Source organism: Camarhynchus parvulus, chromosome Z, assembly GCF_901933205.1.
Source record: "Camarhynchus parvulus chromosome Z, STF_HiC, whole genome shotgun sequence".
Lineage (NCBI taxonomy): Eukaryota > Metazoa > Chordata > Aves > Passeriformes > Thraupidae > Camarhynchus > Camarhynchus parvulus.
In genome coordinates this window covers 42347284-42363232 of record NC_044601.1, presented here as the reverse complement: position 1 = coordinate 42363232, position 15949 = coordinate 42347284, and the positions used below count along the sequence as shown (strand labels likewise).

The 15949-nt window shown below is 41.1% G+C and overlaps 1 protein-coding gene across 2 annotated transcripts in view; it reads left to right on the top strand.

Moving 5' to 3' along the window:
* Positions 1-636: 636 nt before the first annotated feature.
* UHRF2 (ubiquitin like with PHD and ring finger domains 2) overlaps positions 637-15949 on the top strand; it is an 82703-nt gene continuing 67390 nt past the window's right edge. For both annotated transcript variants that reach the window (XM_030968010.1, XM_030968009.1), the window contains exons 1-2: positions 637-1251; positions 14588-14830. In XM_030968010.1, coding sequence (XP_030823870.1) covers positions 1099-1251; positions 14588-14830 — 396 coding nt within the window. In that variant the 5' untranslated portion in view covers positions 637-1098. The remainder of the gene's footprint in view (positions 1252-14587; positions 14831-15949) is intronic.

Below are 15949 nucleotides of genomic sequence, written 5' to 3'. Positions count from 1 at the left end.
AACTAAATTTTAACAGTTTAATTAAATTGTTGCTATTTAGATGCCCATTTTCTCACTTTCAACTTTCTTTGTTCTCCACCTTCCCGTGACAGAGCGACCAAAGGAATGTGTGGCGCCCAACTGCCCAATAGGGCTAGCCCACAACAGCTCTGTAACTCCAGATTTGCCTAGTGGTTAATTCGCAGAATTACCCGATGCAGAAAAATACAGAGATCCAAACGTACACCAGACTCGCGGTGTAAACGAAGCTTCTTCTTTCCTTCCCTAGTCTCGCCTCGTATTTGTATGGATCTCCAGTATTAATCTGTATCTTTGGGGCAGGGATACATGTAGCTCTGTCAGTGTAGGATTACAGGTAGCTGTATGTCCTGGGAAGCGCTGTTCCCTGTTGCCCACGGATGTCGGGGGCTGCCCGGCCGCCAGCTCCGGGCGCAGGGCCCTCACAGCCCCCGGCGCCGCGCCTGCCGCCATGGAGACGCCAACGGCCGCCTCCCCTCCCCCCGCGGGCCTCGCGCCGGCCGGGCACTGCGAGCGGGGCGGAGTGGGCGGGGCCGGGGCGCGCGGCGGGAGGGGGCGTGGTGGTGCCGCGCGCCCGCCTCGCTGCCCCCGCCCCCGCTCCCGCCCCGCCGTGTTGTCTGCACGGCCGCGGCCGGGCGCTCTCGCGAGATCGGCGTTGGCGCCGTGACCTCCATGTGAGCGCGGCGGCGCTCCCCGGTAAACAGTGCCCGGGCCGGGCGATGGCTTCCGGCGCATCCCCGTAGCCCTGCCCGCCGCCGGCCCGCCGGGACCCGCCGCGATCTGCGCTGCCTCGGCGGGATCGGGGAGCGCCGTGGGATCTGCTCGGCTCCCCGTTCTTCCCCCGCGTCCCGCCGAGCGGGACGGGCGGCCCGGATTGCGGGCAGGAGGGTCGCGCCCGCTGCGCGGGGTTTGAAATTCCTGCCCCGTCGGGCCAAACAAAGAGCGGGGTAGCGTCCAGACCGCTCCCCAGCACCTCCCACGCCGTGGGCGCTCACCCGCGAGCGGACCCCGTTCCCACCCCCTGCCCGCGTCTCCCATCCTTCGCCCGCGGCCGGCCGAGCGGGCGGCAGGGCGCGCACCATGTGGATCCAGGTCCGCACCATCGACGGCACGGAGACCCAGACCATCGACGACCTGAGCCGCCTCACCAAGATCGAGTGCCTGCGGGAGAAGATCGAGGAGACCTTCCGCGTGAGCCCCGACCGCCAGCGGCTCTTCTACCGGGGCAAGCAGGTGAGGCGGGAGCTCCCCTATGCAGGCGGACCCTCGGGGGTCTCCCCTAATCCCTGGCCCGGCTCTTTGTGCGGCTGAGGGGTCCCCGTCTCCACCCATGTGCTGTTCTGTGAGCTCCCGCTTTTGTTTACTCCTGGGTCTGGGAGGAAGGGAGGGCAGCGGGGAGCCCACCCTTACAGAATGCTCCAGGACCCCCGTTTTCCCGATGAAGTAAAAACCGCAGTAAAATCCCTCACAGGGTCCTGGTGAGACCCCTTTGTGTGTTTGTTTTCCTACCTGAGCGGCGAGAGGCTCCTCCCTCGGCTCCCGCCTTCATCCTGCCCAAGTGACAGAGTAGCCGGAGGGATGCGGAGCGATGGAGGGAGCTACCCCTCTCTCCTCCGCCCCGCCGCATCCAGGCCGGGCAGGGCGGGAAGCGGGCCGACCGGGAAAACGCCACCCCGGCTCCGCACGTGGCGGGGCCGGGAGAGGCGGCGGCGCGGGGTTAATCTGCTCGGGCAGAAGTTCGGTGTCCTCGACTTGTGAGTCTCGGCATGTCCCGGGCGGGATAAGGGCAATTGCTGGTGGTCCAGCGAGGCGCTCCGTCCCCACCACGGGAAGCCGCTATGACAGGGGTGACTGGCTGGAAGTGTTCCGTGAGGTGGAACCTCCCTTCCCCTGGGGCGGCGGAAAGATTTTGCTCCGAACAGGTCGCCTCAGGCTGTAACTTCACTGATGGGTGTAACCTTTGAAGCCGCGTTTCGTAAACTACGAGGTGTGTGCAGTGCTCGAGTAGTGAAAGTGAAGCATAGCTATTACCTGACGCGGAAGGCACCGAATGCGTGGTACAGTTCAGGGAAAGTGACTCCGAAGATGCATCTTCTTACAGCAGATGAATGTTGAGTAATGCACAGCAGTAAGATTTCTGCCTCAAAAGAGATAAAGTGTGTATCTTTACAAACACGTAGAGAAAACTTAAAAAAGAGAAATTTAACTGTTAACCAGGAGGCAAGCATTAGTGGCTAGGATTTTGAACCAATAGCAAATGACTAGATTTTGTGTTCTACAGATTAGTGACAGTCAGCACTAGTAAGGGCTGGTCTCTAAGGAACATTATGTACGAATATGTGTTTTTCTGAAGGGGCCAAATCAAGGAACATGAGTCTTGGAGTTGTATAACTCAGCTTTGTTCTGTGCTAGCACACTTCTTTGGGTACAGATGTTTATGTGGGGCAAACCCGAGGTTTTTACCCTAAATTCTTTATCTGAGAAGCAGGGAAGATGAGCCTGTAATGAGTAGTGCTTTCCTGTGTAATCTGACAGTGGCCAGTCCAATTAGCATGAACATTTTAGTTAACAAATGTCTTGCTTGAGAAAACAGGATAGTGAAATATTATAGCTGAAGTTGCCTACATGAGCAGCATGTGTGAGTTTGGTACTTAGGATATCCAGTTTAGGGCACAGTTGGGATCATGTTAGTGAAGAATTAGGGAACTGGGTTTTTATAGTTTCACTCCCCATAAATGTTAATTTTCTTGTAATTACCATGATTAATTCAGAAGTTTCCTTCTTTATTATGGGTTGCTTTTCTGTTTCCATGGTGCTCATAAGAAAAAAGATCAGAAGGGTTGCTCTTGCACAAGTAGAACTGGATGTTGAGAACATGAAGCTAAATAACTTAATTCTTTTAGGACTCGGATAAAATAAAACAATATTCATTTTATTATTAAGAATAAAAAAAGGTCACTTTAGTTAAATGTGAGATGAACAGAAAGGAGTGTACTGAGGTGAAAACTTAAACACCCCCTGAAGATTGCTGTATGTATGGTTAAAATATTATCTAGGTGAAATCCTTTTCTTATTTTGTCTGTTTAGCGCTCAGTATGGTTAAATCTGTACAGTCTACTAGTAGAACCATGATCCTGCTACTGAATGCTGCTTACTGTAGTCTACCTGGGAACTTCTAGAAATCCTTGGATCTTACAAGTAGTGGGAAGCCTGTCTAAGTAATGTCCTCCTAAAATATATGGGAGATATATGAGGTTATAAGGATGTAGAAACCTAAGTGAGTCATTGTTTGTGGGCTGAATTGCAACAGTATCATGTTCTTAGCTTGCAGTAGAGAACAATTTCAACTAAGATTTTGCGCTGGAGCCATAATTTTGCAGGAATCTCTGCATCCAGTTAATATGCTGTTCTGTAGTTTGCTGTTGTCTGATCTTCAAAGACAAATGCAAGAACTTAAGTGATCAGTACTTCTTGTGTCTGTTTTTAAGGTTTAAATACCCTAGAACTACTGGAGGAAACCTAGTGTTGTCATTAATGTAGTATTTTGTATTTCTGTTGTGTTGTGGGTTTTTTTCTTGTAAATGCCAAGAATAGCACTACTTTGTTGAATAGGTTGACATCTTTTACTGTCAGAAGGACCTACCATTCACATGACCAAGATAGTATTACTCTATAATGTGTACAGGACATCCTGTGCTCTCTGGGGCTCCACATTTCTGCCAAGCTGAATGACTCTACTAGCCACAGAAGTCAAGGCATATTCTAGATTGAGGTGGAACTTTGTCTGAAAGTTTTTTTATTCTTAACTCTGCAGTTAGCCAGAGAAGTCTACTGAACATAGAAACCTGCAGTGATGTCTCTTACTTTCCCTCTTGAAAGGATCATTATCTGGAAGGATTTTGCTATAGGGCCACAAATATTTCCTTATGCTGGAATAAAACATATTTTAACCTTGCCCCACTGCAGACTATTCACGTCTAATATTTTTCTGTGTTATGTGTTAACTTTGAGTAAACTTGTTCTTAGAGAAATTCAGAATAGCAAGACAACAATCTGATTTCCAGCAGCATATTCTTTCTCCTAATTGGAAAGCATGTGAAGCTGTTCTTGAGAATAGAAATTCTTAGTTTACTCATGAAAGTAAAGGAGATATCTTTCCATTTTGACCTATGAGAACAGATTTTCTGTAGAGCCAAGTTACACTCATTGTGGGATTTCTGGTTTCTTTCAGTTACAATACTGGAAAAATAGAGCAGTAAAAGTACATGGAAGTTTAAATTTGAAAATGCACCAGAGAGCTTGAGATTTTCTGTAATACTGGAAGAGTATTAATACCTACTTATGTTTTGCATATAACTAAACATGCACACTCTTGTATTTCAGCAATATCTACTGTTTGTGGAAGATAAGAACTAAAGTCTTTTGTTGGCTTCTGTCATCATCCCATCCCACCCTGTTGGAATTTGAATTTGGTGAAAATTTGTAAATGACTGCTGTTAAAAAACCCCATTATCTCAGTATCTTTTCCATAATGCTTATCAAAATAGGGGAAAAAGACATTGGAGCCCAAAGGCTTCTTTGCTGATATTTGTAGGAGTCAGTGACTGAAACAACTTTTGAAGTCATTAATCTTGTTGGTGAGGAAACCACTCCTAAGTTGTTTCATGGGAGACTGAAGTCAGCAGGAGGAGATGAGAATATGAAGCTGTTTATTTACTTGAGTGAAAATTGCTGCAAATCAGGCCTACTTCACTAGAAGAAATTCAGCTCTGCTTTTTTGCACAAAGTATGGTAGTATGCATTGTGTTACTTAGCCATGCAAGCTGAATATTTAAAGTGTAGTTTGTCAGACTAGTTCATCCAAGTATTTGGGTTTTGTTTCTGTAAAATTTAACTGAAACAATAGAGGGGTAAGAGGAGTGGAGGAACTTTAGCTTTGCATGAGAACATACTTGTGGTAAAGTAGCTTGAGTAAAACACGCAGTTAAAAATCTGGCAAAAGGGCATGCCTTTATTATACAAGAGCACTAGCTTCTGGGTAACCTGGGCTGGCACTTCAATAATGGGTGGAATCTCATGTGAGCTGAAGCTTCCAAACTTCAGGTTTGTATACTGTATGTTTAAGTTTTTCTTAATACTTACAACTTGGGTGAATTTCCCAAAAGCTTGAAAAGCAATACTTGTGAAGTCTTTCCCTCAAGAATGGGAGTGCTAAGCCTATTCATAGAACAATTGAGTTTCTTAGCGCAGACTCTTCCCAGCTTTATTTTGCTTGGAAAATTGTAAATATTTTCAGCTGAAGCTGTCCAAACCCCATCTGCTTCAGGCAGAAATCTGGGGTGAGAAATCTTCAGCTGGAGCAGTTAAGATCTTGTTTTAGAGAAACAGTTTGAAGAAACCTTAGAAGGGAAGTAATTGCCATTCTTTGATGAAGCTGGTAGCAAGTAGCTCTGTAGCATGAGGAGAGTCATCTGGAGTCTTCAAGTCAGATATGATCAGACTGCATACCAAAATTCCCAACATAGTGAATTAATGGTGTATACTCAAAGCTTAGCTGATAGTAGGTTTGTTGGGCCTGTGAGTGAGTTTTTATTATATGATTGCAGAAGTTTACTAAAATGATCTTTTTGTTAAATTGTTACTATAAAGCTAATAATGCAATTTACCATTCTTGGATCTAATTGTCTTTATTATTTAAAGCACCTAAACAAACTGAAAGCAAAGCAAAGAAACATAGGTGAAAACAGGATACTTTATACTGGTTTGTATGTATTATTTAAGTATTAGGAACCTGAAAGAGAATTATGTAACCTCTAAGAAATTGCAGCCAACTTTAGGGTGATATTTTATGGCATGTATATTTACTCCCAGAATCACAGAATACGCTGAGTTGGAAGGGACACACAGGTATCATCGAATCCAACTCTTCATCCTGTGCAGGACATCCCCAAAAGTCACACTGCACACTTGAGTCACACATTCATGTAATTTGGTTAGGATAGTTTAGTATATGTACTTTTTAAAATTAGTCTGGAAGCTCTTAGAAAAGGAATATTTTTTTTATATTATAAAGAACTCCCCAAACCCTTAGATGCAGAATGCAAGGCCTACACTGACACTAGATTATGATGATTTTCCATGATAATATGTAATCAAATGTTGATATGAATAACACAGATAGTTATGAGAGGATTCTATTCTTTAAAAGCTATTAATTCTCTATTCTTAATGATTTAACTGTAAAATTACGTAAAAATGTACTTGGTTATTGGGGTTTTTAGATTTTTGTTGTTGACTATGGAAGCTTGAGATAATAACCAGTTCTTCATTACAGGTGTCCTCACAAGCTGCAGATAGCCCTTTGCTCTCGCTGGCACCACTGTTGCTGAACTTCAATTGCCTTTGCTATAGAAGCCCATACCATCATACAGGAGGTACTTGACCCTTCTCATCTAATCAGTGCAGGGATGGATGATTCTTTCCATGCTGCTGAGGATCTCTATGCAGCTATATATTTTGACATGCTTGCTTTTTTTTTTATTTTTTAAGGACAGTATCAAATAACATCCAAGAGCATGCAGAAGACGCCATGAACTTCTATTTACTTAATAATTAGAAGGCTCCTTAGAATGGCAGAAGGAGAGAAACCTTGCTGCTCTAACTTCCAGCTAGAAGTTAATGAGCAAATGTTCCTTTAATGGGACTTAGAGTTTCATCCAAGAAGAAACTACCATATCTAAATTAACATTTTTTTTCTGTATCTCAGTAACAAAGGAATAAATAATCTTCAAAACATAATCTGCTTTATAAAAAATTTAATTTGGAAGAGGTGCAGACTTGAACTCTCTGAAGCAATTAGTTGAGACTGAACATAGCTGCATTTACCGTGATTTTCTGATAAAGTCAGGAAGTCTTGCAGCTCTTTACTTTCAACTGTTTTTGTGTTGGTACTAATCTTGTACACTGGAATCTGTTTTGGATTGTGTTTATTTCAGACCAAAAGGTAAAATACCTTGGTACCACCTATACACTCTGCAAATACTTTTGTAGAAAAGGTGTAAAACCCTCTCGTTTATTGGAGAATGTAGGCTTTTGTTCTTAATTTTAGGTACAGAGTTTCAGGAAAAGCGTCAGTGTCTTCTCAGAGAAAGTTAGTCTTGTTGATTGAGAATGAAGATGACTAATGTACATTTATCATTATGTTTATACCAAGATTGATGTGTAATTGCTGACCATACCAGCAACAAGATTCTGTAATTTGTTTCTATGTTGTGTGGCTTTTTATAGCATGACAGACTTCCTCTTTGTGGGGAGAGTTGAACAAACACAGCATATTTGCACTGTGGTACGATCAAACTCTTTGGTTGTAACTGCAGTTGTAGAAAAGCCTTTGTTAGATTATGAAAGCTTCCATATTCTTGTTACCTAGGAATTACTTTCACTGTGTGCTTTCTGTTGAGACTATGGGAATCTCTCTGAGACTATGATACCTACTTAAGATATGGTTAATTGATAGAAAGTAATTTGATACTATCCAGTGTTATGAATGTCTTTTTCCTTGTGTCCAGGGCAGGTCCTTAGCTGTTGTATAACACACATAAGCAGTCAGAAGGGAGCATATTCTCTGATATAAAGGCTAGCTTGTGTCGCCAACTTGGAGTTTTCGGTGGCATCACATATTCAAACGTTCTTGTAGGCTGCTTTGAAATGTGAGTCTTGTTGCAAAAAATTGACAGAACTGAGTCTAATTTAGACCATATTCTCCAGACACTAATAACTTCTTTGGTTACTGTGTTACGAAATGCTGTGGTCTGTCCGTATTCTGTTTTGGAGGAATATGGATCTAAAGCCTATCAGAGAACTTGGTTGTCCAGATAATTCACCTACTTGTGTGTTTCTCTAAAAGACAGAGCAAAGGCACAGCAAGGATTTTCTTTTTTTTAAATCTTTTTAATTGATGAGTACATTCTCCTTCTTGAAATTAGGGAATGATCTGCCATTTGCATTTATTTTTTAAGAGCAAGCCATGAAATCCAAATCAGGACAAAAAGCACTAGTAAGTCTAACCTGGGATTTCTTTTTTTATTTCTGAGGGTGACCCATGGTTTCTTTGATATATCTTTTCAAGCACGATAGAAGTTATTTCCTATTTAGAAAAGTAAATCTGTATTGTAGTTAGATTTTGTGTAAGATTAGTAGGTGTAGCTATTTGGTTTCTATTAGGATCTCTGCTAAAAATAGGAGGGGAGAGTTAGGAGAAAACTTGCAGGAGTACCAGAAAAAAAACCCGTATGAACAGAGTGTGTTTATGTCTTGCAGAGTATATATGTAAAAACCTCAGTTAAATGTGGAGAAAGTATTGTGAAGCCCAAACCCACACTTCGGAACTGGTCTGCTGTAGACATGTGAGAAGGAGCCTGTAAACCTTGTAGGTGTGCTTAGAGATGTTTGCCTTCTTATCTTCTTGATATAATGGATTGTTTGAGGAGTTGCATTGTTCAGGGCTGGAAATACCTTGGGCATTCAACAGTTACTGATACATGTCTAAAACACTTCACTGATGGCATAAAAAAATTGCCCCATGTGACAGAAGAATGTGGGATGTTTTAGTAGAATGATCACCAGACAAAATATTTTTTGAGAGAGCAGATTGTATGGAACCTGTAACAAATATTGTTAAAACTACAGTTGCTTGAGGAGGAAGTGGATGTCTTGGAGTTTCGTACACTTGAAGTCAGCCTATATTAAATCTGTAAAGACATTAACTTTCTTAGATGGTTGGCTACTAGATTCTCCCTTTATTTTGCTTTTGTCTCTGTTGTAGCTGAGACAACTGCACTTACATGTGAAACAGTGTCACTGCGCAGTTACAGTAAAAACCTGACTATGTGCCTACTACTCTGAATGTGGTTAATACATGTATTTAAAGATACCAGAGTCCTTAAGCATTCTTTTGAATAGAATCCAGGTGGAGGTGCAGTTTTTTCATGTGAAATTAAAAATACTGATCAGGTTCTCTTTCAGCTTTGAAAATGTAAGCAAACTGAGCACACTCTGAGAATGGCTGAAGTCCATAAACAAGAGTCCAGTGTTGGATAGTAAAGGTTATTCCATTGTTTTTCTCCTGAGCCGATCCCATTGCCCAAAATTCACTGTTACATGCTGACAAGTTGATTTTGAGTTTTCTGTTACTAGGTGCTGGTTAGAGGTATGTTTCAATGTTTCTGTGGAATTTAATTCCAGCAGCCTACTTCAGGCAGGAAAAGTTAGGTTTGTACACCATTCTTAAGATGGAAAATATGTGAAGTTCTGGAAGTCCACTTTGCTTGCTTCCAGTAAGTACCCAGCTGGAAGTTATAGATTCTTGATTTCTTCAGACTAATACCCTCTGGATAACTTCTAACAAACTCCTAACCAAGTTTTTTACTGAACTTGAAAATCTTTACTCTTACACATTTCCTGTTAAATTTGCCAGGTGCATGTAATGCCTGTGCAGAATAAGATTGATGTCACTTAATTTTTCATCCTACATTGTTAATGAAAGAGCTCATCTGCATTATTGTTGTTTATTTCATCTGTATTGCTAGGTACAGGCACATTTCTTGGAAAAGAAAACCTCAGAAGATACTTAAAGGCACACTTTCATAGGTGACTGAAGATCTTTATTGTCAAGTGCAATGGCTGGATTAAGGTCATCCTGCTCCCAGATCACACATTAAGATATAACAATTACTATGTGCTTTCTTGGGAGGTCTCTGTACCTGCTGTAGAAGCCATAATGAGCTGTTCTTCTGCTGGGACTTGTAGTTAGTGTGATAGTAATTGGTAAATTACTTGTCAGGCAATTTTTTTTACCCAAGTAATGCAGTATCATACCACATTCTACATGATTATTCATGCTCATGTAAGTGCAGCTTCTACACGCTTTTAAAGTAATTTGTGGCTTGATATTTCAGGACAGTTCTTCTAACAGTGATAGTAGGTAGGTATCAATTCCAGTATTGCATTTCTGTGGCTGCTCTTGTGTAGTAGTGTAAGCACAGTGCTGTGTTGCCTTTAAGTATTTATAAAAACCTTCTCTAGGACTCTTTTGAAATTGATAGTGTCTGTAACACATTATGATGAAAATACATTTGGAAGATGTAATCTTTTTATCAACTTACATGTATTTAGAATAGTGATAGAGTGCTAGATACAGTAAAGCTAGTTGCTCTTTAGTGTTGTTTTATTCAGAATATGTTAATGAAGCCATAAAGGCTTTTGAAACATGCCAGTCTTTAAGAGGAATTGAAACTGAAAGTGAAATCTACTACTAAGGAAAAGAAATCCATCTTTTTCTTACGGCAGTAGAATCAGAAGAGCTAGTAAAATTTCATAAAAGAAATTGCCTGTTCAGTTATTTTTGCTCTTGGACATGTTCTAATCACCCATGAAGAAATCATAGCTGAGTTGAAGGAGATTGATTATCTGATACTTGTGTGATTACTTTTGTTTCTTGTTTGCATATATGAACTTGTGATTGACAAGTGACCTTAAATGCCTATTAAACATGTAATGTTTGTTTCTTTTCTTTTAACGTGCTGTCTGGGCAAACATATTTTTAGGGAATCTTCTTAGTGTCTTTATGCAGCAGAATGGGATAAAATTGTCTACTGTAATTCAAGAAAAAACATCATAAATCCATCAGAAAAACCATCTGCTCTCCTATGTGAAATTTCTCTAAACACTGTTTTCCAAATTTGTTACTCCAAGGATTTCAGTTGTCAGGGATGAAGTGATGGCTAAGCATAGGTATACCTGCAGATTCACATATCGGTTCTTGCAAATCAAAAAGCATGTGATTAATTCTGCTGGTTGAGTTTCTGTGGTGCTCTGCTTTGTTTCTAGAAGCAGACACTGTTGCAGTGTATCAACTTGGTCTAAAGTTACACAGTTGCTCATACTCAGGAGCATACTTCTTGCTTATAGAGGAGCTATTTCGCTATCACAGTAGGAGACGTGAAGTGTGCCTATGTCTGTTACTGTGCTTTGAGACATAAGTGTGACCTCACTAGTCACAGAATAATCTGGTGTCATAAAATATTCCTGCAGAGAGTATAACTGATAAAAACAGAGGGGAAAAAACAAGCCACAATCACTTTGGCAGATCATAGAATCATAGAATGGTTTGGGTTCAAATGGACTGTAAAGATGATCTTGTTCCAAATGCACTGCTGTGGGCAGGGACACCTTTCACAGACCAGATTGCTTAGGGGCCCCATGCATTCTCTCCCTGAACGCTTTGAGGAATGGGGCATCCACAGATTCTCCAGGCAACCTGTTTCAGTGTCTTACCAGCCTCTGTAAAGAATTTCTTCCTAATATCTTATCTGAACCAGTTCTCTTTCAGGTTTGAAGCCATTGCCTCTTGTTCTGCTACTACATACCCTTATTAAAGATTCCTCTCCGTCTTGTAGGCTCCCTTTAGGAACTGGAAGTTTGCAATTAGGTGACCCTTAAGCCTTCTCTTCTCCAGGCTGAAAAAAATCTCAGTTTCCTTGTAGGAGAGATGCTCCATCTCTGTCCCTCCAATCATGCTTTTGGCCTCTTCTGGACTCACTCCAGCAGTTCCATGTCCTTCCTGTGCTGGGAATGCTGCCCTGCAAGTGGGGTCTCAGCAGAGCAGAGGGGCAGAATCCCCTCTCTGGCCCTGTTGCCCATGCTGCTCTGGATGCAGCCCAGGACACCTTTGGCTCTCTGAGCTGGGAGTGCCCATGGCTGGGTCACGTCCAGCCTCTCACCCACCAGCACCCCAAGCCCTTCTGGGCAGGGCTGCTGAGATCTGTTCATCCCCAGCCTGTGCTGGTATCAGGGGATTGCTCTGACCCAGATGCAGCACCTTACACTTGATCTTATAAAACCTCATGAGATTCCCATGGACACACTACTCCAACCTGTCCAGGTCCCTCTGGATATCCCATCGTTCAAGTGTGTTAACAGCACCACTCAGCCTGATGTCATCTGCAAACTTGCTGAGAGTGCACTCAATTCCATTGTCTGTGTCATTAATGAAGATTCATTAAATAAGATTTGGACTTTGAGCCACTGACCACTACCCTCTGGATGCCACCATCCAACCACTTTCTCAACCATTTAATAGTCTAATTTTTTATACATTTATTCTGTAAATTGGGCGACTTTGCAGTCATCAGTTTATTTGGCTGACCATTTAGTTCATGTTCATCAAAGCTGACTAGACCAAATAACGGATTATTTAGGGTTGGAAGGGACCTCTGGAGGTCATTTAGTGCAACCCACACCCACCAAGACAGGCAACATTAAACAGGTCAGTAGGAACATTTCCAGGTGGGTTTTGATGCCTACAAAGAGGAGACTTGTCTTACTGTTGTGCAGGAGTAGGTAGTTTGGGTGTGGTGGTGTGTGTGCCTGCTGTTAGAGAAGGCAGCTTGTTACTCAAGGCCTAGCCTTGTTAAGTCTTTGTTTCTGTGTATGTTAAATATAACAATTCCTGGACAGATTCCTTTTTTCCCCCTCTTTTTTTGTAGTTGGGGTTTCTTTTACCTTTCATGCTAATAGGGAGGACTTACTTGTGGATTAGTTATATAACTTAATATGCAATCATGACCTGAAGAATAGATTGTGAAGACTAGACATATTTACCTAGCTATTGTAGATAGTTCAGGTTGTTCAGATTTACATCTTTACTGAATTAACTTTAAATTTTAAACTGCTGTACCCCAAGATATTTTTCTGTCAGCCTGCACAGGACCTGTCCTGAGAGAGCAGGAACAAAAGCAGAGGAGCAAAGCTCTCATCTGCATGCTGCTTACATACTTTTGGTCTACCAGGAGCAAAGTTACCATTTTTTCTCCAGTGCCTTAGCTTTCAGAAGATTTCCTTATTCCTTCCTTATATACAGGATTCTAGGAACTACGCTGTAATCTCTGCCACAGTTTGTGCAATCCAGTTGGAACAGAAAAACTGAGCAGTTATGTGTCTCCAATAACATCCAATTTATTCATTATTTCAGAATTGGTCTCTTTTGCAGATGTACTGCTGAACTTTTTAACCATTTTGCAACCAAGAAAAATTACTTGAGAGGGGTTTAATCTTAAATGTGGCCTGGGGTAGTGGTCAGAAGCTGTAGCAAGGTGGATATCCCCTCCAGTACAGTTTTGCAATATCATTATTTGTCTTTGTTTTGGGTTTATTTGTACTTTGAATATAAGAATAATGCTTTAAACTTATTAACAGTGAAAATACTTGTGGTATGAACAGCCCACAAATCCTGGATTGTAGTAGGACTGCAAGAACACTTGTATGCCCTTTGTGAAAGAATTGTCAAAAGTGTAGGCAGTTATGACATGGTGGGATGGAAAAAGGTTACTTAAGCCCCTTCCTTCTCAGTATGAAGAAGGCCTAGGCATATGAGGTGGTGTTGGAAGTCACCTGAACAATCACAGCTACTGGAGATTTCTGCTTTAAGACTTGCATTCCTTTAATAGTTACAGCATGAAAGTCTTCAGTATGGTTTTGTGTGCTGTGTGTTGAACTGATTTGAAAATGGGCAGCTGAGTGAGATTCTGTCCTGTACCTGTTGATCAGACAGCTATGTCAGCTTCAACTCAAACTATGAATACTCCTGTTTACAGGTCCCAGCTGTGGGTACAGTGATTATCAGCAGTAAGAAAAGTTAATTTTTTTGCAAGATTTTAAGTTCATGGAAGAACTGGTTCATTGATAGACTGTCAGCTTCTGTTCATAACAGTCCCCTGCCATTTAGAGTTGTTTTGAAAAAGCAGAGGGGATGGAGAAAGAAATACGGATTCCAGTTTTGTCTATCCTGAGATTGTTTGAATGTTAGATAAAACTATTAGTGAGAAACTGGAGAGGTGTTCCTTTTTTTTCTTTCCTGTTTCTTCTTCCCCCCTTTTTCTTGTTGTATGGATACTGCCCACAAGGTGATGAAACCTGTTCTGTTTGAAAAAATTTATGAAATATTAATTGGTGTTGAAAATAACACCTGTTCTTGAGAAAAGGGGTAGATAACTTTTTTGTTAGAATAGTTTGGAAAGATGTCAGTTTTTTAGTGCATGTTTTTCAGTCATGCATGTTTTTGTCCCACTGCAGTGTGAAGTAAAGTATAACTAATACTAATTTTGCTGTCTCTAAGCAATACATTATACTTTCAGGTGAATCAAATCTCTGCTTCAAAGATGCCCTGGGTCATTAACGGTATTTAACTGAGCAAAGCAGCAGTACTGCTTCTTGTATTTCCTAACTTGTCATTTTTTGTGTTTCTTAGGTTAATTGTAGGTAGGTGACATGAGTCTGTAGAGATGTGTTTTCCTAGTTTTAAGTCTTCCAGTGATTTTTAATCAATGAAATTATGGTTGCAGTTAGCTTGAGGAGTTCGTGTTTTCATAGACTCAAGACAAAGGTTTTTATTTATCAGTAAGATATGGCTTCCCTCTTCTGGTCTGCACAATTATTGTCTATAATAAGAAGATTTAAAAACTACTTAGGTACCTTAAGGTAGAGTTTTACAAGTACGTGTTTCTTTTGACAGCTTGAAGATGGACACACTTTATTTGACTACAATGTTGGACTAAATGACATAGTTCAGCTTTTGATACGTTCTGATTCTGAAGCTCCTACTGCTGCATCTGTGACAGATCAGGATGGAGAAGTCAATCCCTGTGCTGCTTCCAACTGCAAGAACAAAGTCAAAAAAACAAACAGTGGATCACCGAGTCAGCCGTCTACATCGTCTCGCTCGTTTCTCATTGATCCTGGCATTGGATTGTACAAGGTATGTACAAACTTCACTCCTGCGGATTTAATTTTATTTTTAGAAAATAAAAAAGTATTGTTAAATAAAGCGAAAAAGCATTGTTTTATTGTTTCAAAGAGTGTATCTTCATTGCTTTCTTTTATTATTTAATTCCCCAATTTGGCTTAAATGAAATTCACATAATTTAAACTGACTCTTGGAGAGTCATGAGCATGTCCCTTGGACCAATCTCACTTTTCAGGAGAGTTCTCAAACTCTGACACACTGTATTCTTCAAAACAGATTATTGAAAAACTTAGAGTAGCTGTGAAACAAATACTTTCTTATGAACAAAAGAAGCTAGTAAAGAAAATGTGTTAAAGTGTAGCTTTTACCCTTCTTTTTTCTTCAAGCTTTCCAAATAATTGTTTTAGTACTAATGATTCAGTGCTGCATTAGAATTAGACAAATTGTGGAAATACACAATTTCTTTAAGCTATATGTTATGTAGTGATACCTTTTTTAATGTAGATTTTTTAGGATTTGCATACCTAGTATTCATTTAATTTTGAACTTTGTTGAATTTTTCAGTATAGTTAGAAGGATTCCATCAGAGTACCGAAAGTTTAATTTAAACAGAAAAGGCGCAGTTTCCAGATTGCTAGTTTATTGAAAATTTAGTAGAATATGTGTATATGAATATATCTATGTATATCTATCTGTAAGGAATGATAGCATTTCACCTCCTCTTTGGGTGTTTCTCTTAGATAAGACATAGCCATAAGAGTAATTATTTTGCTAGAAAATGTCCAGAATTACAGAGAAGGAAAAGGAAGTTGAGGTTGCCATAAATGTGTCTTGCTACAATGTTGCCTTAAGTCTTTGAAGAATTAACAAATCTGACTGAGAAAACCATGAGCTGGGCCGCTCTCTGGCTGATCTTGCACCTGGCTCAAGCAAGGTCTAAGAATGGAGCAATGTCTGGAGTGAAGCAGAGGGCTCATGGCCCTGTGTTGTTTCAGTGAGGTACAGAGGAACAGCTGCACCAGGCATTGGCTTCACTCCTCCTTTACCATGTATGACAAGCCTTGCTTAAAAGTCCGTTTTCTTTATGGAGATAAGGATGTGCACAAAGACTATCAGGCAGAGAGGTCAGAG